Source organism: Achroia grisella, unplaced genomic scaffold, assembly GCF_030625045.1.
Source record: "Achroia grisella isolate CSIRO2021 unplaced genomic scaffold, CSIRO_AGI_Agris_v1 utg1086, whole genome shotgun sequence".
Classification (NCBI taxonomy): Eukaryota; Metazoa; Arthropoda; class Insecta; order Lepidoptera; family Pyralidae; genus Achroia; species Achroia grisella.
The window spans coordinates 234,376-261,245 of record NW_026712572.1 but is presented as its reverse complement, the minus strand read 5'-3'; the positions used below and the strand labels follow the sequence as shown (position 1 = coordinate 261,245).

At 31.5% G+C, this 26,870-nt stretch overlaps 4 protein-coding genes across 4 annotated transcripts; 2 read left to right on the top strand and 2 right to left on the bottom strand.

Annotated features, from left to right (window-relative positions):
* Nucleotides 1-2,563: 2,563 nt before the first annotated feature.
* Nucleotides 2,564-10,754, bottom strand: LOC131843704 (lazarillo protein-like). Its single transcript, XM_059192406.1, has 4 exons — nt 10,641-10,754; nt 7,408-7,627; nt 6,676-6,774; nt 2,564-3,146 (listed from the first exon to the last, which is right to left on the bottom strand). The coding sequence occupies exons 1-4, from the start codon at nt 10,746-10,748 to the stop codon at nt 2,929-2,931; spliced, it is 645 nt and encodes a 214-aa protein (XP_059048389.1). The 5' UTR covers nt 10,749-10,754; the 3' UTR covers nt 2,564-2,928.
* A 2,286-nt stretch (nt 10,755-13,040) lies between these two features.
* Nucleotides 13,041-16,689, top strand: LOC131842858 (insecticyanin-A-like). The gene is made up of 4 exons (XM_059191428.1): nt 13,041-13,163; nt 15,587-15,794; nt 16,250-16,348; nt 16,487-16,689. Exons 1-4 carry the CDS (start codon nt 13,041-13,043, stop codon nt 16,687-16,689), a joined length of 633 nt encoding a protein of 210 aa, XP_059047411.1.
* A 791-nt stretch (nt 16,690-17,480) lies between these two features.
* On the bottom strand, nt 17,481-20,304 carry LOC131843858 (insecticyanin-A-like). Its single transcript, XM_059192622.1, has 4 exons — nt 20,162-20,304; nt 19,016-19,247; nt 18,732-18,833; nt 17,481-17,676 (listed from the first exon to the last, which is right to left on the bottom strand). The coding sequence occupies exons 1-4, from the start codon at nt 20,273-20,275 to the stop codon at nt 17,486-17,488; spliced, it is 639 nt and encodes a 212-aa protein (XP_059048605.1). The 5' UTR covers nt 20,276-20,304; the 3' UTR covers nt 17,481-17,485.
* Nucleotides 20,305-22,171: 1,867 nt separating this feature from the next.
* Nucleotides 22,172-25,382, top strand: LOC131843868 (lopap-like). The gene is made up of 4 exons (XM_059192632.1): nt 22,172-22,327; nt 23,022-23,247; nt 23,952-24,056; nt 25,168-25,382. The coding sequence occupies exons 1-4, from the start codon at nt 22,217-22,219 to the stop codon at nt 25,359-25,361; spliced, it is 636 nt and encodes a 211-aa protein (XP_059048615.1). The 5' UTR covers nt 22,172-22,216; the 3' UTR covers nt 25,362-25,382.
* Nucleotides 25,383-26,870: the final 1,488 nt, after the last annotated feature.

Below are 26,870 nucleotides of genomic sequence, written 5' to 3'. Positions count from 1 at the left end.
AGATGACAAACACACCGTCAAGCACTTTCATACATATAATATATTACATGAATATGGTATACAACAAGTTCTAACAATTGGCTATTGAGTTGCCAAATTTTATATAGATATCGGGTATCATACCGACTGACAGGTCGTCCCAAGGGACGAGTTTGTGAAGTGTACATGTTCCAATCGAACATTTCGATGTTCGAAATGATAGGAACCCGGTGAACAATGTGTATATATATACTAGTATATGTGTAATGTAGCAATTCAGAAATGAAATAATGTGCATCTATGTTGGGTATGCATTATTTCTGATATGAACGGCGCTCAATTATTATATTGGCGATCTTAGGCTGACCGATTATTATAATGAATGACGGCCTCGGTGGTCTAGCGGTGTAGCACCGTCTTATTTCCGATGGTCGCCGGTTCGATTCCTCCCACGGCACTATTTGTATTCTCGAGTTTGATAGTTTGAATCGGTCTGGGTGTTTTCTAAAGAGTAACAAACATCCATACTCACAAACTTTCGCGTTTTTAATATTAATAAGATCTAATTGCAATGTTAACTTTCAAACTAGCCTTTACTGTTCAGATTTAAATTATCAAATTTAAAGTCTCTTTTCTACATTCTCATTGACATCATTAGCCCCATCATTTACTCTGCGAAAACTCTGAAAACCGCAAGGAAACCGCTCCGAACATTCTAGTATTTCACCTACGAGCCTTACTGTAATCAACTCTTCCAGCACATAACAACGATATCCTTTGCCGTCTGAAAACTGAATTGCACTCGGAATTGAACTTAATTTTTATATATATAAGGCAGGTTGAGGAGTTAACGATGTGACAAAGTTGCGTGGTTTGAGCAGTTTCGATACCCTAAGGCTTCGCATTGTGGGTGTAAAAAGTGCCATAAAAGTCGACGATCGTCTAAAACTCCGAACTCCTGGCCGCAGTAAACCTAAATTGCTGGAAGTCTTAGGGATAATCTTAATAAGTAACAGTCGAAATCGATTCGCTAAGATTTATATTCTGTGGTAAACAGGTTATGTTTATGACATGGTTTTTATATAGGTCCCTAATACACCTAGTTTATTTTGATTGCTTTTAATGTACTACCTACTGTGTAATATTATCTTACCTGTGCTGTTAGTTTTGTTATATATCTGTAATATAGGTTTATACTAATTGATATTGTTTGTTGAGCTTTCTTTACATGATCACAATCTATCTTAACATCATATTTTATTAAGATCTGTTCAGCTAATTTATTGTGAAAATTTAATTAGGGGAAAGGGGTTTGTTTGAACGGGGAAAGCAATGTGGACTGATGACATCATTGTTGCAATGTAGCATGTCAGGTTGACCTCCACGCAGTTCCACCTGAAAATCATCATGATAAATTCCTGGTATATTTGTCACTATGGACTAGCTGACCTGACCTGACCTCATGTTCATCTTATCATTCTCCACTGGTGCTCTGCCATCGTAAACCGTTAGCACAGGTGGGGGCACCAATCCTTTATCATCCATAAAAAAATATGCAGACAGACACACATTTGCATTTACAATATTTATAGGTATGAGAGGTTGGGAACTAATGAGGTTTTTGGAGCAATGTACTTTTTAATTCCATAGTCATTCATTAAAAAAAACGTCAATATTAAAATTATGAACTATTTTGTACTTGAAAATATTCAAATAAACAAATTTAATCTGAGAGATGATTTCAATATTCCAAGAGGAATTTAAATCGTAATTTAAAACATGATTAAAACATAATCAAGTTTTAAAGTCACCGCTAATGGCAGACAATATAACAGGTGATAGAGCTGTGAGGATATTTTTAAACGTTAGTAAATGTATTCCACTAAAATAAACATATAGTTGAAAAAAATTAAAAAAAAGTTAAAATATCATACATATGATTCTCATACAACTAAAAACACTAATAAAATTAACTATTTATTTGATATATACACCTTCCTTTAAAATTATAGTTATCAACGCTATCTAATTGACAATCACTAAAATATTTCAATATTTAGAAATAAAAATAGCACAAAAGCACTTAGATCCTCGTAAGCAGAATGTAACTAAATTAATAGTTCACACTGTACTACATAGATGGCGCTGTAATGATTAATAATACCTACAAACAAATTAAAGAAAACAAAAATAAAAATACGTGTTTATTTAATCGTAACAAATAATGGAAATAATTTATTACATTGACTATAATAAATTAATTATTATTCTTAGCCTTACTATATAAAATTAATGAAGTAATCAGCTGTATTTTTAGTTTAATATTTTGTCACTCTTTATATCTTTGTTTAGTAGTTATAATTTGAAAGATACGTCTAAAATTATTTCCTATTATCTTATTAGAGAAAGATTTAGAGATTGACTTCATTAACAACTAAACATATATACAAATACGAATAACATTAACATTTTATATATAGAAAAGTGACAAAGAGAAATTTTGTCGTTTGAATCTATTTTGTAGTTAAAAAGCTAAAAAACAAAACACAAGATTTGTAGTTATTTTTCTTAAATTACAGTCCATGTGTGCTTTAATATTAAGATTTTTAAAGCTTTACATAAAATATTTTACACATTTTGTGAGCAACTTATAGGAATATAATACTATAAATATCTGGTTACACTATCAGAATATATACTTATTGTTCTAAATTTAAATATTGTCATATTAATAACCTGAATATACAGAAATAAAATTACTATGAGCTTGAGACTATAGCTTTAAGAGAAGTTGAATTAAAAAAATAACCTCTTTGCTAATACAATTTTGTAAACAGCGTATAGAAACAGGGATTATCAACATTTGGTTCTTTATTATTAAAATAACTGTAACTATTCAAATTATGTAGTTCTACATGTAGTGTAGTAAAAAAATTGTACAGCCCTCTGTTAATACAACCTTTGAAACAGCGTATAAGCCACAGCCGAGGTCCATATCAATGTGGACGGATCCAAATATTGAGTGCCACTGGTGCTGCATGCGCTTTCGTTGTTATTGAAATTAATAAATGGTGTGTCTTGCAGACTGTAGTTAGCTACTGCTTGATCGAGTTTTATTGCATCACTTTCTTTCAGATGAGGCGATCTGATCAACTTCCAGATTTCGTCTGAAAACAATTAATTAAACCTTAATAATAATCACAGTTTTAATTCATCATACTCGTGAATGAGTGCTGCTTGTAAGTACTGGCCTGCTCTGATCGCAATGACTGATTTAATCGTATTTTCTTACTCAACCAATTCCTAGATACACATTTACATTTTTAATTTTACCATATTGTAGAGGCTCGCAGGCCTGTACTGTAACTGCGCGCAACTTAAATATGTCACTTGGTTGTCTCATATAAAATTAAATTAAATAAACGACTGCTTTGTAATTTTATTTAAATATATGATGTAATGTTAGGACAATTATTTAAAGGAGCAACACGCAAGTTTCTCGCTCGTTTTTTTATGACAAGCCAGCTTTCTGAATGATTGGTAGATTAAAAAATAAGATATGATAGGAGTTATATTATTCAAATGTGCTTAAATGTATGTTTAATTGATTAAAGAATTTTCTATTCTATTCTATTTAAAACCCATAACCAACTTTATTCTTCAACCAATTCAAAATAAGAAAGTTGCCATATAACTATATTTTTATATAAACTAAGGTTAGTTTTTGGAAATAGTAATCCTATTAAATGTTCAATTTTTATTTAAGTTTTCTTATGGCGATCGCATATATGTATTTCTATTTATGTTATTAGAAATTAACTACATTTTATATGTACGTAATAGAGATGAAAGAGTAAAAAAACCACTTTATGTTCACAAGAAGTGACAACGAATAATAAGATAAAATTAAAAACTTGATCTAACTTCGTTTTTATACACCTACCACGAATAATTAACTAACCATAAGCCTTTTGAAAGTTTCATAATCGTCAAAATAGAATTAACAAAAATATCTAGAAATGTTTCCAATTATACACGATTTAATATTTATATAAATGATAATATCCAGATAATCGTACTTATAACATACAATTGAATCCATGACCACCGGTGTGGTAACAAGGTGTGCTACCACGTGACCATCGATGCCGTCGAATACAAAAATATACAAATTACTTGTAAATACGCAAATAAAACAGCGAACCTTTTTATTTCTTCAATGTTACGAGAAATAATTACATTAAGTCCAGGTAGGTACCTACCTTATGTTTTTTTATGTCCAACTATATTTACGTCATCTAATTATATAAAATATTATCGTAGTGTAAGTATAAAAGATATGGATTAAAGGAAATGAGACGTGAACAAATTAACAGCAAATAAATCACGCGGCTTTCCGATCGATTGAATTTGGCCTCCACTGAACCAACAAATTGCTTAGACGCTACCGCTTGTTAAAAAAAACTTTAGCGTACTCATTAAGATTAAAAAAAAAGAATTAATTCATCTTGTACAATAACTCGAATCTTACTTTGCGTGTCATCATCATTTGCTTCTTCCTTATCCCATTTATTTGTGGTCGTCGTAATATGTTTTTCGCTTCCATTCATCCCTGTTCGCAGTCATCGCGTTATTTACTTCCTTTCTTACCATATCATCTTTCACACAGTCCATCTCTTTTTCGGCCTTCCTCTGCCCTTATAACCATCCACATTCATTTGTAACACCTTTCTTAAAATATTATCCTCGTTCCTACGCATTACATGTCCATACCATGATAGACGATTACTCTTCAACCTCTCTAACACCGGTGCCACTTTCATACTTCCTCTAATGTATTCGTGTATTTGAAGAAAAATCAAATCTGTATAATATATGAAGCAAAAAGTTCGAACCGTTTTCACGAATATTGAGCGGACGGAGATGTATGAAATTTCGCACACTTATCATTATCATCATTGCATAGTATAAAACAAAGTCGCTGTACACACAAAACTACGCAACGGATTTTGAAGCGTTTTTTTTAATAGAGTGATTCTAGAGGAAGGTTTATATGTATAATACATGTACACCCGGACGAAGCCGGGGCGAGTAGCTAGTAGTTTATATAAAGAAGGAGTAAATTCTAATATTTTCTTTAATATACATAAAAAACACATGAATATATAAAATATATAAAAAATCATATACACTTTTCAAGATTTTTACGGAATTAGAAAATAAAGAAGTCATGCTAGCATGAAGCATGAAGTGGCGGTAAACATCTAGATATATAAGTACAATATTATTATATTATTGGTTCTTGCATCCATTCTTTGTCTTTGATGAAGGAACCAGAATACGTTCTATGAATGATTCCCTGTGGTCCTAACCATCTACGCCTTGTAGATAAATTAATAAACCAATTTGGACCACTTGACCTCTGAAGGTCGATGGCACACGTCGACCCTTTGATTCACTTGCTATCAATCTGTACTCGATACTCCCATCAATATAGCTTAATTAGATCTACTTAGGGGAAGGATGTCAGTAATGTAGTCCACATATTATAATATAATAAAGCATATGATTATCATTATTCTAAGCTAATTTCGCTTCTTATTCTTGCTTCCATTAAAAAATCAGTTTGAAATAGAAATTAACGTACAAAGTTTTTACATGTCGTCTAGATTTAAACTCGCGACCTTTTGTTAGTCGTATTAAACCACTACGTCACAATCGTCTCAAATCAAACCATCCGTTCGATCCCCTGGTCCAAACGTGGGTCGAAAGGACGACGGCCTGAACCGAGGTTCCAACATTTAGCAATGCGCTCTGATGATCGCAAGACTAACCCGAACTAGTGGGGGGAAGAGGGGGGAAGTAGACTGATAGTAATGTGGATTTCATGTTCCATTTCAGATTGGCCTTCACGCGGTTCCCCTGGAAACCATCGTGAATTCCTGGTGAATTTGTCATGATGAACTAACTGACCTGAATTCATGCTCTTATCATCCTCCACTGATTCCCGTTGTCATAAACCGTTAGCGTAGACGGGTACACCATTCTATTATCATCCATGAAAAAAAATTATATCCTTACATGCAATCACTAATTTCAATAACATCATATACTAGGGACCAAATGAGAGGTTGAATGCAGACACAGAGTCCAACATACAATACAATACAAAATTCTAGCGACGAATCAGTGCAAGTTTTTGTAAACAAGTGACCTGTCTTATTTTTATGGTTAACATGCGAACGACGCTTTTATATTATATATATAAACTCGACCCGAACTATTAAAAAAAACGAGTTTTCATTTTCAAAATATCTTTATTCATGTAGGTCTATTACAGACTCTTACTTGTCAAATCTACCGGCTATTTCGCTTGGGTGTACATATTTCATTTAAATTCAAATTTGGGAGAATACCAGCATATTATATATATAAAAAATCCTTCCTGAACTTGAATTACTCTTGCATCTATTAAAAAAAACGCCGCCACAAGTTTGAACTTTATAGCGAGCATGACTGAAAAATCTGTTGCGTACTTTTGCGTAGACTTAAGCATATATGGGGCAGACAGCGACTTTGTTTTATACTATGTAATGATATAAAATATTTAATATATAATTTTGATTTGATTTGATTTGATATCCATGTATATCTATATCCATATATATATAATGATCCAGTATTATATATACTTACACGTACTGCTGTTACCATCTTCACTGTCGTAGCATGAAAAAAGAACAGCATAATGCTCGTAGTCCACGTCCAGGAATGAATAGCTTTCAGCTTTTTGATCTGAAAATTAAAATTATATAGTTTATTTTCAACCGACCTACTTCAAAAAGTAGAGGTAGTCAATTGAACTGTATTTTAAATTATGTCTTTTTAACTACTTATAAATAAATTATTAACCTGAATAAAATAAAAATAAAATAATGAAGGAACACGTATTCATTCATTTATTTTGTTTTATATCATCATTAAATATTTAACAATTTACATTTACTGTTATGGATGGAGTATTATGGATTTCTCAGTTGGTTATTATTTGGGTGTATGTGAATTGTCTAAAAATAATATTAATAAACTAGCTGTTCCCGCGACTTCGATCGCGTGGAATTTAACTTTATTTCTCTACAATATAATATATTTTTCTAAAAATTATATAATAAAATTTTTCTAAAATAATAGTAGCCTAAGTTACTCCTTATTACATCAGCTACCTGCCAATAAAACTCCCGTCAAAATCGTTCGTCATTGCCGAGATTAGCCGGAACAAACAGGCAGACAAAAATGCTAAAAAATGTTATTTTGTTGTAAGTGCCGTATTTATATTCATATGCACGTAGTAAAAAACGTTTATTTCAATATTACAAACAGACACTCCAATTTTATTTATATATAGATATAATATTAAAGTTCATTTACCTGTATAAGTGATCAATAACAGATCTCCTATGGTTGTGCTGTTACTATTTGGGTCGACGGTGATGACCACAGATCCATTATAATAGGAAGCTGTATTATTGGATATCCAACTTATTGAGACATCTGTAGAGTTCATATGGTTGAACATAAGCGTGGCACATTCTGCCCCTTCTAAATCAAGTTCTGTGGCCGCCGCTGTTATGTACCATTTTCCATCAAGCTGAAAAAAACATAATATCTATACATTCATACTGAAAAACTTTACCCCTTTAATTGCGAAGACGGAGATGTATGAAATTTCACACATTTATAGTTTATTAGCTGTCCCGGCAAAGGTTGTTTTGCCTTGAAATAAAAAAAAATTGGGGGGTGGACTACCCCTAACATTTAGGGGGATGAAAAATAGATGTTGGTCGATTCTCAGACCTACTCAATACGCTCACAAAATTTCATGAGAATCGGTCAAGCCGTTTCGGAGGAGTATGGGAACGAAAACTGTGACACGAGAATTTTATATATAAGATATAGAGAACGAGTGCAGAATGCTAATATTATTTAAATATTATAAAAAATACTTTAAAGAAATAAACAAAATTACACACACTACCAACATATGTATTAACATATTATTAAACATATATGTATTTTGACACTCACGTGCATATGTACTCTTTTGATTATTTTTAAAGTCCGTAGTCAAATTTAGAATAGATTAATTTTGTTTACTTGTCCTAAATATAAAATTGTTTATCCTTAATATTATTTTTTTATACTTTATATGTTACTGAATGTTAAATTTATTTTTGTCGAATTTCAACTACTGGGCGATCATTAGTAATAAGAATATCGTATCTTACGAAACAAAATACAAGTCACACCCATTTCGGTCGCCAATCAGCTTACTGTATATGCTATTATTTTAATTGAAGGTTGAAGATATAACAGTGTAATTACAGGGTACAGAAAAACGACACAATAGTCCTTCAGAATGGTAACTAATGGCAAGAAATGCTAAACCATAGCCGTATGTATATGTGATAAACAAATAAGTGGTATCACGGAGGTCATGATGACGTGGGCCGCCTGTAAGATCCCTTACGTTATATATCATTCAAAAATATTGTATTAGATCATAACTTGAAATTGCCTTGAAATTAAAATGTTATTGTGTAATACATTCTATAGGAATCTGTTCTTATTTAATAATAACAACCTTTATATGTTATGAAGACTTTTAAATCGCATATGTGTTGGTGGGCTAAAGCCTGGGTCTAGGGTATTAAATCACATAACAGACAAATATGTAAAAAAACCGGTTTTGGTCGTCGAACAGTCAGCACTACGCTTTCAGACTATATCCGAACTCTATTCAATGCCTAATGAAGCCCCGTTCAGAGGCCAAACACATGTTTATGGGTATATGGGTGTAGTGTAGACTCAATAACGGTTGGAATTTGATCACCATTAGAGAATATATAAATCCATTAAGTATTTAAAACAATATTTTGCATCATAAGAAATTATTTAGGACTCGACTATCGCTAACACGCAAATATAATTCTTTCTGAAAATAGCCATTAAAGCAGAAGTAAATATTTAATTAAGAGTAAACGTTATTATTGTGAAATAAGAGATGAGGGTAGATATTCCTTACATTGTATCTTAAACCACGGCTACAATAACAAACACGGACGTAAATAATCAAACCCACCCAGCAAAATCAAATGCATAACACAGGCATCATATCCTCTGTTTGTACACGCGATTTTACATCATATTTATTATATGTTACGATCTAAAATGGTTGAATGGATATGACCTAAAGATAGAACTATGCCAATTGAATATAACAAGACACCTTTATGAATCAAGATGATACAAGACAAACATAATAACAATGTATGAAACACGCCTACCTATAGATTCTCGTATAATGTCATTAGTTAACGAATTATATCATTATCATCATTACATAGTATAAAATAAAGTCGCTGTCGCTGTCTGTCCGTCCCTATGTATGCTTAAATCTTTAAAACTACGCAACTGATTTTGAAGCCGTTTTTTTAATAGTTAGAGTGATTCAAGAGGAAGGATTATATGTATAGTACATGTACAGCCGTGCGAAGCCGGGGTGGGTAAATAGTAATATATATAAATGAAAGATATATGAGGAAAACTCTTATAGGGAGATTTTATCAATGCGTAAAGATATACGCTGGCGGGACAACAGTGGAGGATGATGTGAGGTCAGTTGATCCTGAAACCCCCAGCAAAGAACAACTGTCACTATCATTTCCAGATCGGACCGCGTAGAGGTCGACTTGATATTGTATATTGCTAGCGTTTGTGTCAATAGTCCTTATTACTAACAATTCTCTTTGGGCCTAAGACATAGTTCATATGAATGTAATCTAATACATCCTTCCCAGTCAGTATGTTTTCATCTCAGGATTCTACTTCATCATGTACGTGGCCCAACATTGTTTCAGGACTTAAAAACAGTTGATGGAATTGTTATAGAAACTTACAAAGCCGCTTGCCAAGATAGAGGTTTGCTAGAAGATCAGATAGAAATAAAAAAATATCCACCCGTGCGAAGCCGGGACGGGCCGCTAGTAATGTATATAGAACTTTTATAAAACCATTGCATATAAATGCAATTATTTTATTAAAGTAGGTGTATAATAACCCTGGACAATTCTAGTGTAAAGTCTCAAGCTTACCAGAGCTTGTATTATGGTTACTGAACAACTGATCAAAACAAACAATCATAGTCATGAATACAAATGGTCGAATGAGGAATCGAACTCGCAACCATTAGAAATAGGACTAACTAACAGCTAGACCATCGAGGCCGGATACAAATGTATGTCTGTCTGTTATGGAACGTTTCTCAATCGATCTTTATGGATCATCTTTAAGAGATGTTGTTAGAAATAATATCCAAATAATAAAAGTTATGATTTTTTTTTATCGATCCAATATAAGTATTGTTAGTATTAATGTAATTCATAACTATACATCTAATTTTATAAATGTGGAAGTTTGTGAGTGTGGATGGTAGAATAAATGGATGTCTGTTACTCTTTTATGCAAAAAATTCAATAAAACTTTATTACTATAATAAAGCTACATCAGAATAATATATAGGTTATAAATTACACGCAGGTGAAACCGCGGGCACAGCTAGTATGTATATATATGTGTAACTACATGTTTGTGATTCTACATACTGCTTTCCAATCGAGCTCCCTCGGGCTGACTACAGGACAACTGACATTTAGCTGCACCGACTCAACACTCAGAACACAAAGACAAACAAACAGTCCGTATAGCAACATGGTCTATTAGAGTATGAACAACGAATGCCCCTCAACAACTGACTTGTGACGTGCCACGCTTCCTGCTTTATATTGGGACGATTTTTTATTACTATCGCTCTTGACACTGAAGATTAGATGACTCCGCTGCTGTAGGATGCAATTGTCACAAAGTAATGCAGGTTCAGTCCCGGATGCATAAACTCCCATAGGGCATACCTATAAGAAAATTATCTATGATTTATTAAATGACTGCAGAAACGTAGGAAGGTCTGTATTTGGTTGTATTGTGTTGTTGTTTCTGATTTTGTAAGAATATTCTTAGATTTTTTTATCGATGATAAGGGACTAATAAAAAAATCTAAGAATATTCTTAAGGGAAGTTCAAGTATTAGGGGGGGAGTCTTTGTTTCGCTTATTTTGGGAGTGGGAGTAGGGGAGAGATTATGATTACGTCATCGGTAGTTTTTACTTTTTTACACGAATGGCAACCCTCACATTATCTTTGCTAAAAAAACAATAAATTAATTGAAAAATCTTTACATAAGCATGGAGGGAGATAAGAGCTTTGCTTACTTTTGCTGACAAGCGGGATAGGGGGGCAAATAATTGTAATGAATCTGCTTACGTAATACGGCCCCTAATGGAATGGTGCACCCGCCTGAGCTAACGGTTTACACTGGCGAAGCACCAGTTGAAGATGAGCATATGAACATCAGGTTGAGTCATATTATCATCAGTCAAAAATTACCGTACCGTACCGTAGTCAACCCATCGTCACAAATTATCAGAAATTGATCACGTTGGTTTCCAGGGGGAATCCCGTGGAGGTCAACCTGATATAGTACATTGCCAGGGGGTTCACTAGTCCACATTTCTGACAATTTCCTTCGTCCCTATTCTACGCTACTCTACCGAATTTGATGACATTTCTATTGGACTTATATTTAAACATAAGTCCAAAATCGGTTGAGTAGTTGCCTATTAGTAGTTCTATCTAATCATCTATTCTACCTCAATTATTTAGTTCATGAACGGGTGCTGCTTGTAGGGACTGGTCTGATCTGATGACTGATTGATTTTGTTACTCAGCTATTATATTTATTTAATTTTGTGAATCTTGCTTTTTGCCAGTTTGTATTCACAGAAAATCTAAATATATGTATGCAATGCTGTAAACAATATTTATTTAAAAGAGCAACACGCAAGCTTTTTTCTATTTAAAAAAGAAGAAAATATGTTTATTTCATACACATCATAGTATCATAGTATAAAACAAAGTCGCTATCGCTGTCTGTCCGTCCCTATGTATGCTTAAATCTTTAAAACTACGCAACAGATTTTAAAGCGGTTTTTTTGGTAGATAGAGTGATTTAACAGGATGGTTTATATGTATAATAGTACCCGTGCGAAGCCGGGGCAAGTAGCTATTAAAATACACAATACAATTTGGATCATTCTTCTTGTGATGAGTTACTACTTTCCCAATGAATAAAAATTATATTACATATATGAAACAATTTAAGGAAACCCTAGTAAACGACTGACCTGACTTCATGCTATCTTATCATCCTTAACTGGAACCTTGCCAGTGTAACTTACTCGTGATGGACCAATCCATATTGAACTATTATAAAATAATTAAATGATTTACAATCAATTGTGAATAATTTATTGTCTATTGCATTTGTTGTTTTATACAAAAATTTACTTCCGTTTTTCCAAGGTTTGATCCTAAACAATAAATGACATCGAAGGAACTACATAAATAACAAACTATTGTAATATTTAGTTCCGTAAGACTAATTTTAGAAAAATCTACACTATTATTAGGAAAAAATAAAATTATGGTTACGATATTTCCAGTATGACATTAACAATTTTTCTCTCTTTAAAACCCTTGAATTTTGGAAAATTGAGCAATATTTGTACATAATGATCTACTGACAAGATTTCTTGCCTCATCTAAGTCAAGAAGCATAGACTGAACGATATTTATTACTGTTGAAATTTGAATTAAAATAAGAAATATAGAAATTATTCTTTTGATTACATTTTCCTGGTACCTATACAATACACGAGCAACCTACTGAAAAAAAAGTGTACTGTTTTTAGTAAATATTATATTAACTATTTATTTAAATGAGGAATCATCTCGTGTTACATATCAATTCAAAAAATTAGATATGTACAGAAGATCTTTTATCAATTTATCTCCATACCTTATCAGTATTGATAACAAATCTCCAGCTATACGTTATTAGTCATACAAAATCAGTAAATACAGTGAGTAGTTGAAAGAGTAAAACAAATATGTTTAAAACAATATATTTATTTATCACAATAGTTTTAAATTCTATGTTATCATTTTCTCAAGTTATAAATTTTGGAAAATGCCCACAAGTGGAAACCATGCAGTACTTCGATTTAGAGAGAGTGAGTGAAATATTAAAAAAAAAAACAAAGATAAATACAAACCTATTCCCTATAAAGTACTATGAGACCAGAATTATGCAAGAGTAATTCCATTATTTATGCGCATAATTAGTAAAAATCGCTGAATCTTACCACCAGCCAGCAACAGTTTTACCCGTGATTATGGCGGTTGAAACACTGCCGAATAATCGGGAACTCAATAAAAATAAAATTTGTAAGATCCCGTAATTTTTACTAATTATACGTATGTATAATTACCGGGTCAAATTTAAAATAGTATATAATTCCATTATGGTAAACAATTATAATTGACAAAAGTGGTTCTGGTACCATATTATGTTATAATACCTCCTGCATGTTTCAACTCTCCTAGTACTTCATGATATTTTCATCCATATTCTTTAGCACTGTCACGCTTTCAATGGTGTCGCATATGTTTTGCAGTTGAATTGCTTCGTTGCCATGTTAATCTATATATGCCTATATTGTGATATTAATTTATTTAAATACATATGTAAATAATACATTAGCTATAATTTACATACATCTCCACTAATGGTAGATTTGACATACCGTAAGTGTCTATAATACACTTACAAGACATAAAGATATATTGATTTAATTTGAGTTTAAATATTCGCATTAATTAATTATTTTATTATATATTGCCACAAACTTGATTATTAGAATTAATCCCTTTAAAAATTTGTTTTTGTTGAAATTTGTAATTATAGTTAAATATTTCGATACTGCATATTTCGATATTTCGATGCAACTATATATTGATTTGGTGGCAGTACATGTGCATGTACGTTTAATAATGAAAAAGCGTAAGTTTTAAAAAAAATATGCTTATAATGAGTGTTTATAAGCTCTTCTAAAAATATTCTATAAGCATCCGAAAGATTCTAGAGATTTCTACAACATTCTGTGAAAACTGTCAATTGTTATTTTATTCTAATATCATATTTCTACGATGGATTTGATTGTTAGTGTTTAGTTGCATCGATGGCAGTGTGTTTGTTATCTATAGTATTTTTTTATCATCCGTCAACACTTCCTGTCCGCCTGCACTAACTACATGCGGTGTCGAGGCGTCAGTGGAGGATGCTAAGATGCATATCAAGTCGTATCACCTAGCCCATAATAGTGAATGCACCTGAATTTGACTAAATTAAACGATGGCTTCAAAAGGGACTTTATGAAGGTCAATAATGATCTATGAGTACGTCATATATTCTTAGCTGTGATATCACTCCAGCTTCATTGTTAACAATCTCTTTCCCATTACGTTACTATAAGAGTCTGTATGTTGTAATGCCGATGTACATGAAAAAGATATGATTCGATTCGGAATTTGCCTACCAGAAAACAGGCCTTTTATCTAGTAAGATATGAACAATAGTTTGATCAATAAATATCTAAGGCAGGAGGCACCTAAGATGGTGCAAGAACATTGGAACTCGGCTGTATGACGCCTCTATTAAATGAGATGGCCAATTGAATGTGACTTATTTAAATCAAGGTTGTGATTACGTCATTATAAAAAGAAACAACGAAAGAATCCTTAGTAATTTGTATTGTTAGGAATTGATTATTCTTTTAGTCAAATTTGCAATTCATAATATATCCTTATATATTTTTTTGTATACATATATTATCATCAATTTTATCAAAAGCTCTCGCGTTAATTGTATAATAAGTTAGGTAAGCATATTTTTTTTAAAAACATGCAATACATATTTCGATATTAAATTAACTTATTCCGATTCTAAATTGTTGTTGTATTCCATACATATTGCTTTTGTGTTGCTTCCACATACATTCGCATATTGTTGTGATAAACAAATTCTTATACCAAGCAAAGATTCGAAAATAATGAAATTTTCTTTTTAATTTTTGTCATTGAAGACAAAAGCGGATTGAGTTTGAATGTAGATTTTTTACAGTAGCCTTTTTTATTGCAAAGGCGATTAAGTGCATATACTTCTCTCTGTAGCAGGTACTACTGTAGCAGGTAGAAATGTATGCACTGTCTGGTATCAGGTTTAGATCCGTTAAAACTTTGGAAAAATAATTAAGACGATTTACGTAATCATTTTTTTAATCCCTAATACATAAATAAATTTATGAACATTACGATAATTTTGTTCCCGTTAATTTTTATTGGACCCCTCTCTTGTGACTTTTTTAATGAATGGAGTAAATTGTTAGAGCATATCTACTATTTCTCATTACTAATAATCCCTCCCCCACTCTTGTTTTTCTTTTTATGTACTTACTACTTGTACTTAAGATACTTAAAAAATATCTGACTTCGATATTTTTGCTCTGACTTGGAATCGATACCCTGAAGGCGTGACGTAAATCATTACAAATTACAATGGTATAGCGATCTTAAAATGTTCTTTTTGATATTACAGTTCCAAGGTTTATGGTATGAAATCGAAAGATTCCCCCCATGGGGCGAAATACGAGGTGAATGCGCACACAAAAGAATACAAGCTTGTGGCAGAAAAGTGGAAATAGAGAACGACTTCGTTAAATATGGTATACAGTTCACATTTCGTGTGAACAGTACGTACGCCCCCGGAGACGAGGCTGTTTTTGTAATTGAAAAAAGTTATGTTGGTAAGTATTTTTATTTATAAAAATTAAATGGCAAACATACTGACGGCGTCCCTGCCAACATAGTAAATAGAATTTTATTAAATCTATAGTCTATACATACAGACAACTAAATCTTATGAAATTAGAATAAACCATTTTTATCTGTACGTTCTATACAAATTTTAACTAAAAATAAATTCATAATAGTAATATATTTTGTATTTGACACACTCACGGTTTAGGACTCTGTTTACTTCCGGATACGATTTCTAGCATGGTGCACACATTTGTATTCATGAGTATGATTATTGGTATCGGTCTGGGTATTTTCTATGTATATTATGTATTTATAAAATAAAACAATCTAAGTATTTATATTAATTGTCTAGTACACATAGTTTTGCTTACCGTGGGAGTAGATAAAGCTGTGTTAATTGTCCATGGTTACTTATTTACAGTTTTGTATTAAATTTCAGATCCCTCCTCCATACCCATATCGGTAATAACAACGGATTACGAAAACTATGCAGTAATCTACGGTTGCGAGTACAATGAAGAATGGAACCTAATGTTTAGTGAGTAGAAAATGATTTCTAGTTTTTTAGATAGAGACCGTCGCGTAAGCATCTCTTTGTAGTTTCGAATATATTGTAATACTTATAATATTGCGCTGGATTCAGAAAATCAAAAATATTAAAATATCTTAAATACAGTTTTAGGTTGGGTATTATCAAAAACGCCGACCCTATCGCCGGAACTAACCGAAGAAGCGAGAAATCAGCTGATCTCTATACCGTTTGCGAATGCCGCTTACCTGGAGAAGGTTCACCACGGACAGAAAGACTGTGCACACCTCTGGGTTGCTCATATAGAGAATGCAGCTATTATCGATACTGACGAAGCAGATAATGATTGATGGAATATTAAATATTATAAAATATAATAGTGTCATTGGAAATCACAATACTGTAGCAACATGATCACTACTCGACTATGCAATTATAATTATTAAAATAAAACGGTGCACATTGCACTGTTTTATTTTCAAAACTTTAAATTTCATATAAAAAAAAAGATAATGAATGCACTATAGGTAATGTAAATAATTAATATTACTAAGAAACACATGTAAATGTAGAGATAAGGTTATCGATTAAATTTGATATTAATATAAATAGCAAATGGTATATTTCGTTTACGTCAATGACATTTTATAATTTCTGTGATTTATTTTTCACTACCTATCACCATATTTTATCAAATGTGGTGATAGGTAGCGGTGCTATTTTAGGTGCTATTTTGCGGAAGTCCATTTCATTACTTAATGGATTTATATTTTCACAGTTTGTCGCCAAAGAGTTAACACTAGGCTTTGAAGCTATATCCAAACTCTATTCAATGCCTGATAATGCCTCGTTCAGAGGCTAAACACGTGTCGCAATATGGGTGTATACTCAGTAACGTTCAGAAATTTTATCACCAACAGAGAAGATTGTAACGTTTCCAATAGCGGTGGTCAGGTTTCCGTTCATAATATTCGCAGTCTCGTACATGCTAATAGTAGCGGAATTAAATAAAGTAATATAAATTCATTAAGTAATGGATAACTTATCAAAAGTACACTAAAATCGTTAAGTAAATATGAAATAAAAAGCGTCAAATTCAACAATTATATATAAATATATTCAACATACAAGAAATTAAAAGGAATTTTATATAGGTACAGGATAATTAAAAGTAGTCGGTTTATTTTCGAAGTCATCATAGTATTTAGGAGAACAATTTGAAATGTCGTCTTTAACTATGTCCTTGAGGGTCAATCCAATTTTCGATAAAGGTTTTACTGCTAACTCCAGAGATACATCATTCAGTATCGGATTCCTTGAGAGAATCCAAACGTAAACTGTAAAAAATCAAATCGGGCTATTAATATCCTAATAATAATAAGCTTCTACTAATTTTCTACTACTTTAGAAAGACTTGTGCCTTTATGTCTAGTCTAATAGATATATGTGTGTATTATATATTTGATGTAGAAATATAAATAATCTTTATTTGAATAAACTTAATGTAATCACTTTTAAATAGTCATATTTTTTAGTCTGCCACTAATTCGGAAATCATCTACTACAAGATAATAAGTGATAAATATGTGCTTTATTCTTTGAAATAATTGTTGTTCTAAGTAAATACACATTAAAAAAGGAGGATCCATGCAAACTTCATTATAGCAACCGCTACTCACGCATTCTTTGTGGAATTAGATAATATTGTCAGCGCTATGTATTATAAATTCTTCAATTTTATAATAAGTTTGTTTACAAAGAGAGTGTTTTATATGACATTAGAATCTTCTTCCTATTTATATAAAACATAAGTCGAAAATTATTCTAAACTTTAATATCAGAACGTATCCTAAACAAAGAAACATTACAATTGAATGCGATATAATTTATATATCCACCATAAAGTGTCCGTTTCGATGCATTAATACCAATTTTATGAATTGGATAAACTAAGACATCAACCCACAAATTACTTTTAGTGAAAGCGTTAGGCAATTTTATTACTTAATGCTATCGTGAATCGCAAGTTAAGACCATTTTTAGTTTCATTATTGTCAGCGAATGCATGATTTTCAGTAGTACCAAATTTGAGTAGCAATCGAAGCAAGCAATTGCTTGCATATGTTAATTTTGGATACTTTGACCCCCTATGTGATTCATTTAGAAGAGTTAGAATTCTTTTTTTTTTGAGTCTATGCAATGTCTTCGTTTTTTATATCATTACAGATATATATATTCAATTTTTGGTTTCGTTCTCATAAGGGCATTACAAAGTCAAAAGTGTGAATTGCACTTTGAACATTATTAAAATAACTAGTGTGAATAATCGAAGTTTTTCTTAATACTCCATGTTTCCTGCTAGTTGTATATTATAAGAAAACGATTTACTTACTATAATGTTTGTTGATCAACGGACTGTACTGACAAGTGTAAACGGTCGCATAGTAATTGTAGTTAGTAGCCAACACACGAAATGGGTATATTCTAACTTTCACTGTAATAAAGAAAGAGAGAAGATGTAGGTGACATTTTATTATAATTATAGACAAATATTTTATTTACAATGTACATTTAAGAAATAACCTGACCTCAGACTTTGTGATTCTACAAATTTCAAATTCTTGCAAGCTTTCTTAACTGTTAAAATTATATAAAAATATAGATAAAAAAACTTACATCTTCTCGGTGCATCGTTAAAAGTGAACTTAATATTCATATTAGCTGCGTCTTCAATCCTGGTAGGTATATTTATCTTCGCTATGCTGTACCTGTGGAAAAGGCCTCTGTCTACCCTCGATTGGTTCAAATATATTCCGGAAGGTTTCGTGTCCAGTGTTAATTGAGAGCAATTATTTCTCATTTGACCATCACTGGAATAATGGTAGGCTTGGTACCATTTTCCATAGAACTGAAAATTAATATGTATATATATATACTAATATTATAACTAAGAATTATTGGACATGTATGTTTATAATAAATTCAATATCTACTAGAGAGAGTTCAAAATGTCGTTCACCCATATAGCTACATCATCAGCGATTAACATATGCATATTTCACCTAAAAATTGCCGCGAATAACTATTTGTCTGTCATGAAATATAAAAAAAAACAAAATATATTATTATATTGAAATTTACGTCTGTGGTCGTTTAATTCAGTAGAGAAACCTTTATAACAAAAATAAATAAAACGTGGTAAGAAACCGTAATTTTTCCTATTCTACGTATAAAAAAAACAAATATTGACATAGATTTATTAATTCAAAGAAATGCCAAAAAAACTATAAAGGCAAATAATTCTACTAATAAATTTTTTACACGTTTTAAGCAGTCTTATCTATACATTATGTATGTGTTTGACAAACAGTCTTTAAGTATTTCTATCACTTGTTTAGTACCCATAACACAAGCTCTACTTAGTATGTTACTGAATGGCGCTATGTGAATTGTCCAGGGTTGTTGTTATTATTATTATTATATTTATAATTGTATATAAATTCTAAACCAATTTTAAATATCTTTTATCTAATATTGAGTAAAATTAGGTGTTTATATAAAAATATTAAAAAAATGAGATCATGAGCGAATACGGAGCTAATTTAATTAATTAGATCCGTCTTCGCTCATGATATTGTACAGATCTCATTTTTTTTATATTTTTATATAGGATATATAAGATATTTATCTATGTAGAGAGATTTATTGTAGTATTTATCTAAATAAGAAAAAAATATCCGATGGGTTCAAGTAACATTACATCGAAAATACATTAACAAACTCATACATTTTAAAAATTATTAATAAAATAAACAGACTTACATCGGCCAGTTTGAAGTCATTCGGCACGTCCACATTTTCAGGACATTTTCCAGGTAACGTAAAATAGCCAGATGCACTATACACAAATAAGGAAAAACATAATAGTTTCAACATTATTACACAGCTATATCTTACAGTAGTTGGCTTCCAAATACATAATAATTAAGACAACAACAATATAAAGACCCTAGGTCATCCACTGATAACCTGACATCCTATTTATAAACAATAACAATGTGTTCTTAGAATAATTGATTGATATGAAAATATTATATGTATCTTGGGCACGGTAGTGTTTAATCCAAATTTAAAATAACAAAAAAATAGTGCCTTGTACATATTTTACTACTGTAGTCCCGCAGCATTGTCCGCCCGAAATAGCCAATGTTACTCATATATAATATGGCTAATTACAAGCGAGAATTTACAAAATATGTATTTGAGTTTATCCATTACTAACAAATATCCCAAAATGAAATCTTTCCTTTTCTAACATCAGTATAGATTACTATTATAATATATAGAATATATAGTTTATAATGAAAAAATATACCTATAAGTATAATGTATAAAATAATTGTTACTGTATAAAGAAGAATTTGCAAATAAAAGATACGAATAGTATAAAGAAAGAAATATTCTCACTCTTATTAATTATATTTTGACGACCCCGATGGTCTAGAGGTTTAGCATACTGCCTTACCTCCGATGACTGCGGCTTCAATTCCTCGCACGGTACAAGCATTTCCATTCATTACTATGATTGTTTATGTCGGTCTGAGTGTTTCCTATGTGTATTATGTACGTATTTATAAAATAAAAATGTATCGATGTATTTATAACAGTTGTCCACCAGTTCATTTTAGCTTGGGACTAGATTTAGATGGCGCTGTCTAAATTGTCCTAGGATATAATTTATATTATTTTATAATATAGCTGATTTAGTTAAGAAAACTCCGGAACCACTGCACCGATTTGAGGAAATTTTTCACAGTTTCAAAGTTACAGAGTTATTTATTCCAGGGATGTACTGCAATGCAATAACTTTCAAAATAATACATAATTCATAGAGCATAATGCTTAACCATATGTATTACAAAGTCACAAAGTTATCACTAGCCAGGCGCATTACTAATCAAAGTTATTATTATACTCCCAATATTTTTTAATTTCCTGTATCTGTAACGTATGTAAAGTATAACATAACATGTTTCTAAATAATTTATAATTATTGCTAATTCGTGTTAACTTTTACTTTCGTAGAACTGTTTATGTACCGAGAAATGTCGTGTTGACAACGGAATCTTGGGTCAAATTCTGTGACCTATGAAATAAAGACTTGTTCATAAACATAATAATTATTGAATATTTATGAATAGAATAGAATAGAAAATTCATTATTCAAATAAATTTAAATTCAAGTACTTTTGAATAGTTATATTTATATCTTTTTTTAAACTACCGCTCATTTACAAGGAGGACTTGAAAGAAACATGCGTGTTGCGCTTTTAAATAATATTATAACTTTACATTCTTAAGTTGAAATGTTGAAACCAATATAAACAGTTGTGATCGTCCAGAGCAGAGGTCGAAATTCTACAATACCGATATAGAAACTCATTATTTTTATTTTATCTCTTTCTTTAGTGTTTCAGCCAGTATTTACAATAGAATAAAGTTAATTAGGATTTAAAAGCCGATTTAAATTATTTAGGATTGATAAATCTTTGTCATATAATGTATATAATACGAAGTTGAGTCATCTGGTTTGCAATAAAAAATAACTAAAATAACTTATCCAGTAAATCAAGTTTTTAAATAAGTTATAACGAATAATAAAAAAATATAACCTTGCGCATTCAATGAATGCAAATAAGACAATTTGTACGTATATAACTATATCTAAAACTAACAAGAGGATGCTCTATATCGTTTGAACAATTTCCACTGCAATGCAATACGCCTTTACAAAAGATACATATTGGATAATTATCGCGTGGGACACGTCTCTGTACCATTTGACATCGACAATCCGCACCGAGTACTTGTTCTAACATGTTCATATTATTGCTGTGCAGTTGTTTTGCTGGAAGCCTTGCAGCAGAGTTTACATTGCCAGGGGAATGCCCTAATGTCAAATTACAAGAAAATTTAGACCACACTAAGGTAAGAATATCATTATACATCTTTTAATAGCAAAATAGCAAAATGACGGTATACGCTGATATTATAAGATAATTCCATGTTAAAAATTTTGAGGTACTAAAATATCATAATCAGAATTAATGTCATGCCTAATGACGACCATGAAATTGAAACCATGAAATTTCACTACCATATATCATGAAATTTAAGAGAAATCATGCGTTGCCATTTGTAGGGAGGATGGTGTTATGGGGGTATGTAATGTCACTGTGATATCTGACCGAAATATACATACAAGATATAGACAAGTGGCGAGGTAACAAATTGACTTGGTATGGCCATATCATGTGGACCGAGGACCATCCCTTAAAGAAAATGACATGAACGTGAATGGATAGAATGGGAGAGGAAGACTAAAAAAACGATGGATGGACTATGTGAAAGATGATATGTATAAAAGGAGAATATGCTCAAATATGACGATCGATAGGGTTAAATTGAAGAGGATAACACTGACTGACGTGCCGATCCCAAAGAATGGGATAATGGCAAGACAGTGATGATATCTGGTCAATGTATGAATCAAGCTAATTAGCGGGTAAATAGGTAAAAAATTGGTACACATGCAAACGACTCCACTTAAAGGCTGCTACGATACCGCTTACTTTAAATATTATACGATACTATCTACTTTAAATATTCTTGTATCGCTTAGTTTTCAGGAGTGTGGTACAACGTTGCGAGTTATGCCAGCGATGGGAGAAGCACCTACGATTGTGCCACCCTTGACTTCCAAGAGGATAACTTAGGATATACCTTGAGAGAGACCTATGTGACCGATGACGCTTCGAACAGAACTCAGAAATCTTACTTTGCAAGAGTCGATCCTACCTTTGATGCAGGCAATAAAGCGCAATTCATTATTAGCCATGAAAATGAAGGTAATTTTTTTTTTTCAATTATTGGTTTTTATAACCAATAGCAGTGTGTTGGAATGATATGCATGAATCCCAATAACATCATATATGCTATTCATAATGTAGTTTAGTCTTTAGGATATAGTCTTTTTTTATTATTGGATAATATTAGAATCACATGCTCTCATTCATCAGGAATAACCACGATGGTTTCCAAAGAATACCTTAGTACTCCACTTGTGGAGGTCGACCTAGCTTATTCATTGCTATGTCAATGGGGTTACCAATTCGCATTATTAAGAATCCCCATTATGGGATACGATTGTCTTGAAGTATTATTTTATTTTTAAAGATTAGTAGGGCGAGTAACACAAATTAAATATTGTATACTACGCACAGCACTGCACGAACCGTGTCATCCCTCTTTACATGTATATTTCGTCAGTTCACTATTTAATATATTATACATCGCAAAACACCTTTCTGATCTATATGCAATGGTTACCACTTTCTATCAGCATTATCATCAGATTTTGTACCTATATATCAAAAACATGTCTTATTAAGTATCATCCGAACACAATTATCTATGACTCAGATACACAATCTACGTAAATAGGTCTAATTATATTTTATAATTCTCTAGGTATAATAGAGTATTAGTAGATAGTAATATTGATATTGATAAGCAGAGCTAATACTTATACATTTTTTAATTATATTTACAGATCAAGTACTTCAATTTCCTTTCTTCATATTGTCTACGGATTATGATAATTACGCCATAGCTTATACTTGTAAAACTTTAAAAAAGAAGCAACGGACACATTATGGTAAGGCTATTAAAATAATAAGTACATATAAATTTGAAAATCGAATTAAAATTTTTAATATACACCAAATTAATATTTTTTTAGTATTCAAGTGAGTTGTTGTAATAGTAACCTTACACTCAAACTTATATGGTGCAAAACAAATGTCTTTTGATTAACGTATTCTATACATGCTTTCACAGCACCGTCTAAAAGCCAAAAATCTTCGATTTAAAAGCATAAAGTTTTGTATAAGGTTTGTAAACAAAGTAATAATATTTAATGGATACCAATCATTAATAAATTAAAAAAAAAATTGGTTAAATTATAATATCGTTAGAACCTTATTTTTTATGGGAGTAAGAACTAAATGATTCGGTATACGTAACCTATTATACCTATATCTAAAACCGAAACAGTTGATTTAAAATGCAAAATCAATCCCTTATTCAGGTACTTGAAAAAAAATTGTATAGCTGTGTCTCCAGAATACTATCATTAACCGGCTCTATATACGTATGATATGCTATTCTTCAATATGCAATCAAAGACTAAGCATTATTTCTTATAAAGTTTTGATTGTTTATAAAACATAAACCCATAATTTTTATTGTAAATGTGAAATTGATTATTTTCGCTTTTAGAGTTGATGTTCGTGTAGAGCCGAGACTACTAAAGTAGATAACCATCTTCTACCACAGTTTTAATTCAATTCCATATACTTTATACATATAATATGTAATTTCTAAACCTACAACCATTTTTAAATTTTATATTTCTTGCCGCTTCCGCCATGCACTTTACACGTGTTTCGGACATAAGATAACCTACCTGTTTAATAAAAACTCGTTAATAATTATCATATAAATACAATTTCACGTCAGAACAGCTATCTACTCTATTTTTAGATAAATTCCAATACACACATAGCTAATAACTCACTTGTAATTTTGCTAGGAATTTAATGACAGGCGTAACGTGAAGTAATCTTCAGATTGTACATTTTGCATTTATTTTATTTCTAAACTAGCGACTCCTGTAATCATATATCAATATCAACCGACACAGGACTCGAACTTGCAATCTTAGGATATATCACCTTTATATAATCCTTTCGAAAATGTTTTTTCAGTGTTCACATGGGTATTATCCAGAAACAAAGAAGCATTGCATGGAGATACGCTCAAAAAGGTCGAGAGTTCATTATCAAAGTATTCGGAATTGGCTGAAAACCGAAAATCATTTGTGATGAAGGACTTCTCTGAAAGTAGCTGTGCTTTTACCAATGAATACAAGAGTAATTTCTTCACTAGTAATTTTTGGTGAACAATAAAATATTTTGAGAAATTAATAGTTTTACTGAATGATATTTGTCTCAACATATAAACTTTATTATGTTACCTAAACTACAACCTTATGGTTCATTTTATTTGCAGTGCAACGCACAAGTGCTATGTAATCGTCAAATGATGATATTAGTGGAGATTTATATATATAAATACAGGCGTTGTTATAACGAAGGTCTAGGAAGTTATTCCTCTGTGCCTACACTGTAATTTCCCTGTCACAGTTCGGCCTACTACCAAAAATAAGCCGCTTGATGGTTGAATTAATGGAAGCATTAGTACTCACGCAGACGACTTTACAAAGTCTATCTCTGATAATTTCATGTAAATAGTGCACAAGGTTGACTATAGATTCAAATAAAACCTTAAAAACAGCGACAAGAGTACGTTTACCGGCAATATTAAAAACAAACTTGAGTGTAGGCATTCAATAACAATTTCCTCGTGGAATTGTCGTAACATATATTTTACTTCCTAGCACACACGTCTCTTACTTCCATACTCTCATATACTCACTCATCTACACACACTAACACCCACCCACCCACACACACACACATATACATATACACACACATTTACACAAACTCGTGGACAGGCTTACCACTCTCACTCATATTCTGCCATTCTCCTTCCCCTATAATGTACTTACAAACCTATTATTATATTAATTACCTATAATTTTTTATTAATTCTAAACACTATGATTATAATTTATTTGGTTTAGTATAAGCATTGTAATTTATTTAAAGTATATCACTTGTTTTTCGGTTGGAGGGCCTGGTGATCTGTATTACAGGTTGTAACCTATTTCAGACACCAGCTTTGACAACAACAAACACAACAATTGATTGTAATGGTAAATCTATACAATGTATTATCTAAAATACTACATGTATCTGTTCCCAGTGTGACAATGTTTGTGAGAAGAAATAAATAAAATATTATTATTATTATTAATGGGCCAACTGACCTATTTTTATACTCATCAACCAACGTTAGTGCCCCTCCAGCGTAAACCGTTAACTCAGGGTGGATACTACTACATTATTATCTAATAAAAAATGTGTAGGTAGGGACTACTGTAAGAACGGTGTACTGTGTAACTTTTTTATGTATGGTAATGGTGTAGTTCACCCGCCTGCACTGACGGTTTAAGCTGGCGGAGCACCAGTGGATGATGATAGGAGAACATGTGCTTAGGTCAGTTAGCACAGCATAGCACAGATAGTACACATTCACTTTTACAGGAATTTATGTTGTAGAAATATGTAGTAAAAGGCTGTAGCAGCACACAAGATAATGTCTGCCATTACAGTATAGTGACATATATAATTTTGTTTTATAGTTTTGATTAAAGAATACAAAAAGTTTATTTTTTGTATAGAAAGTCTTTTAATATATATTAATATCAAAATAGTTTCTCAACAATTCATTAACATGGTTTCCAGGGGAACCAGGAAGTATATTGCTAGCATTGGGGTCATCA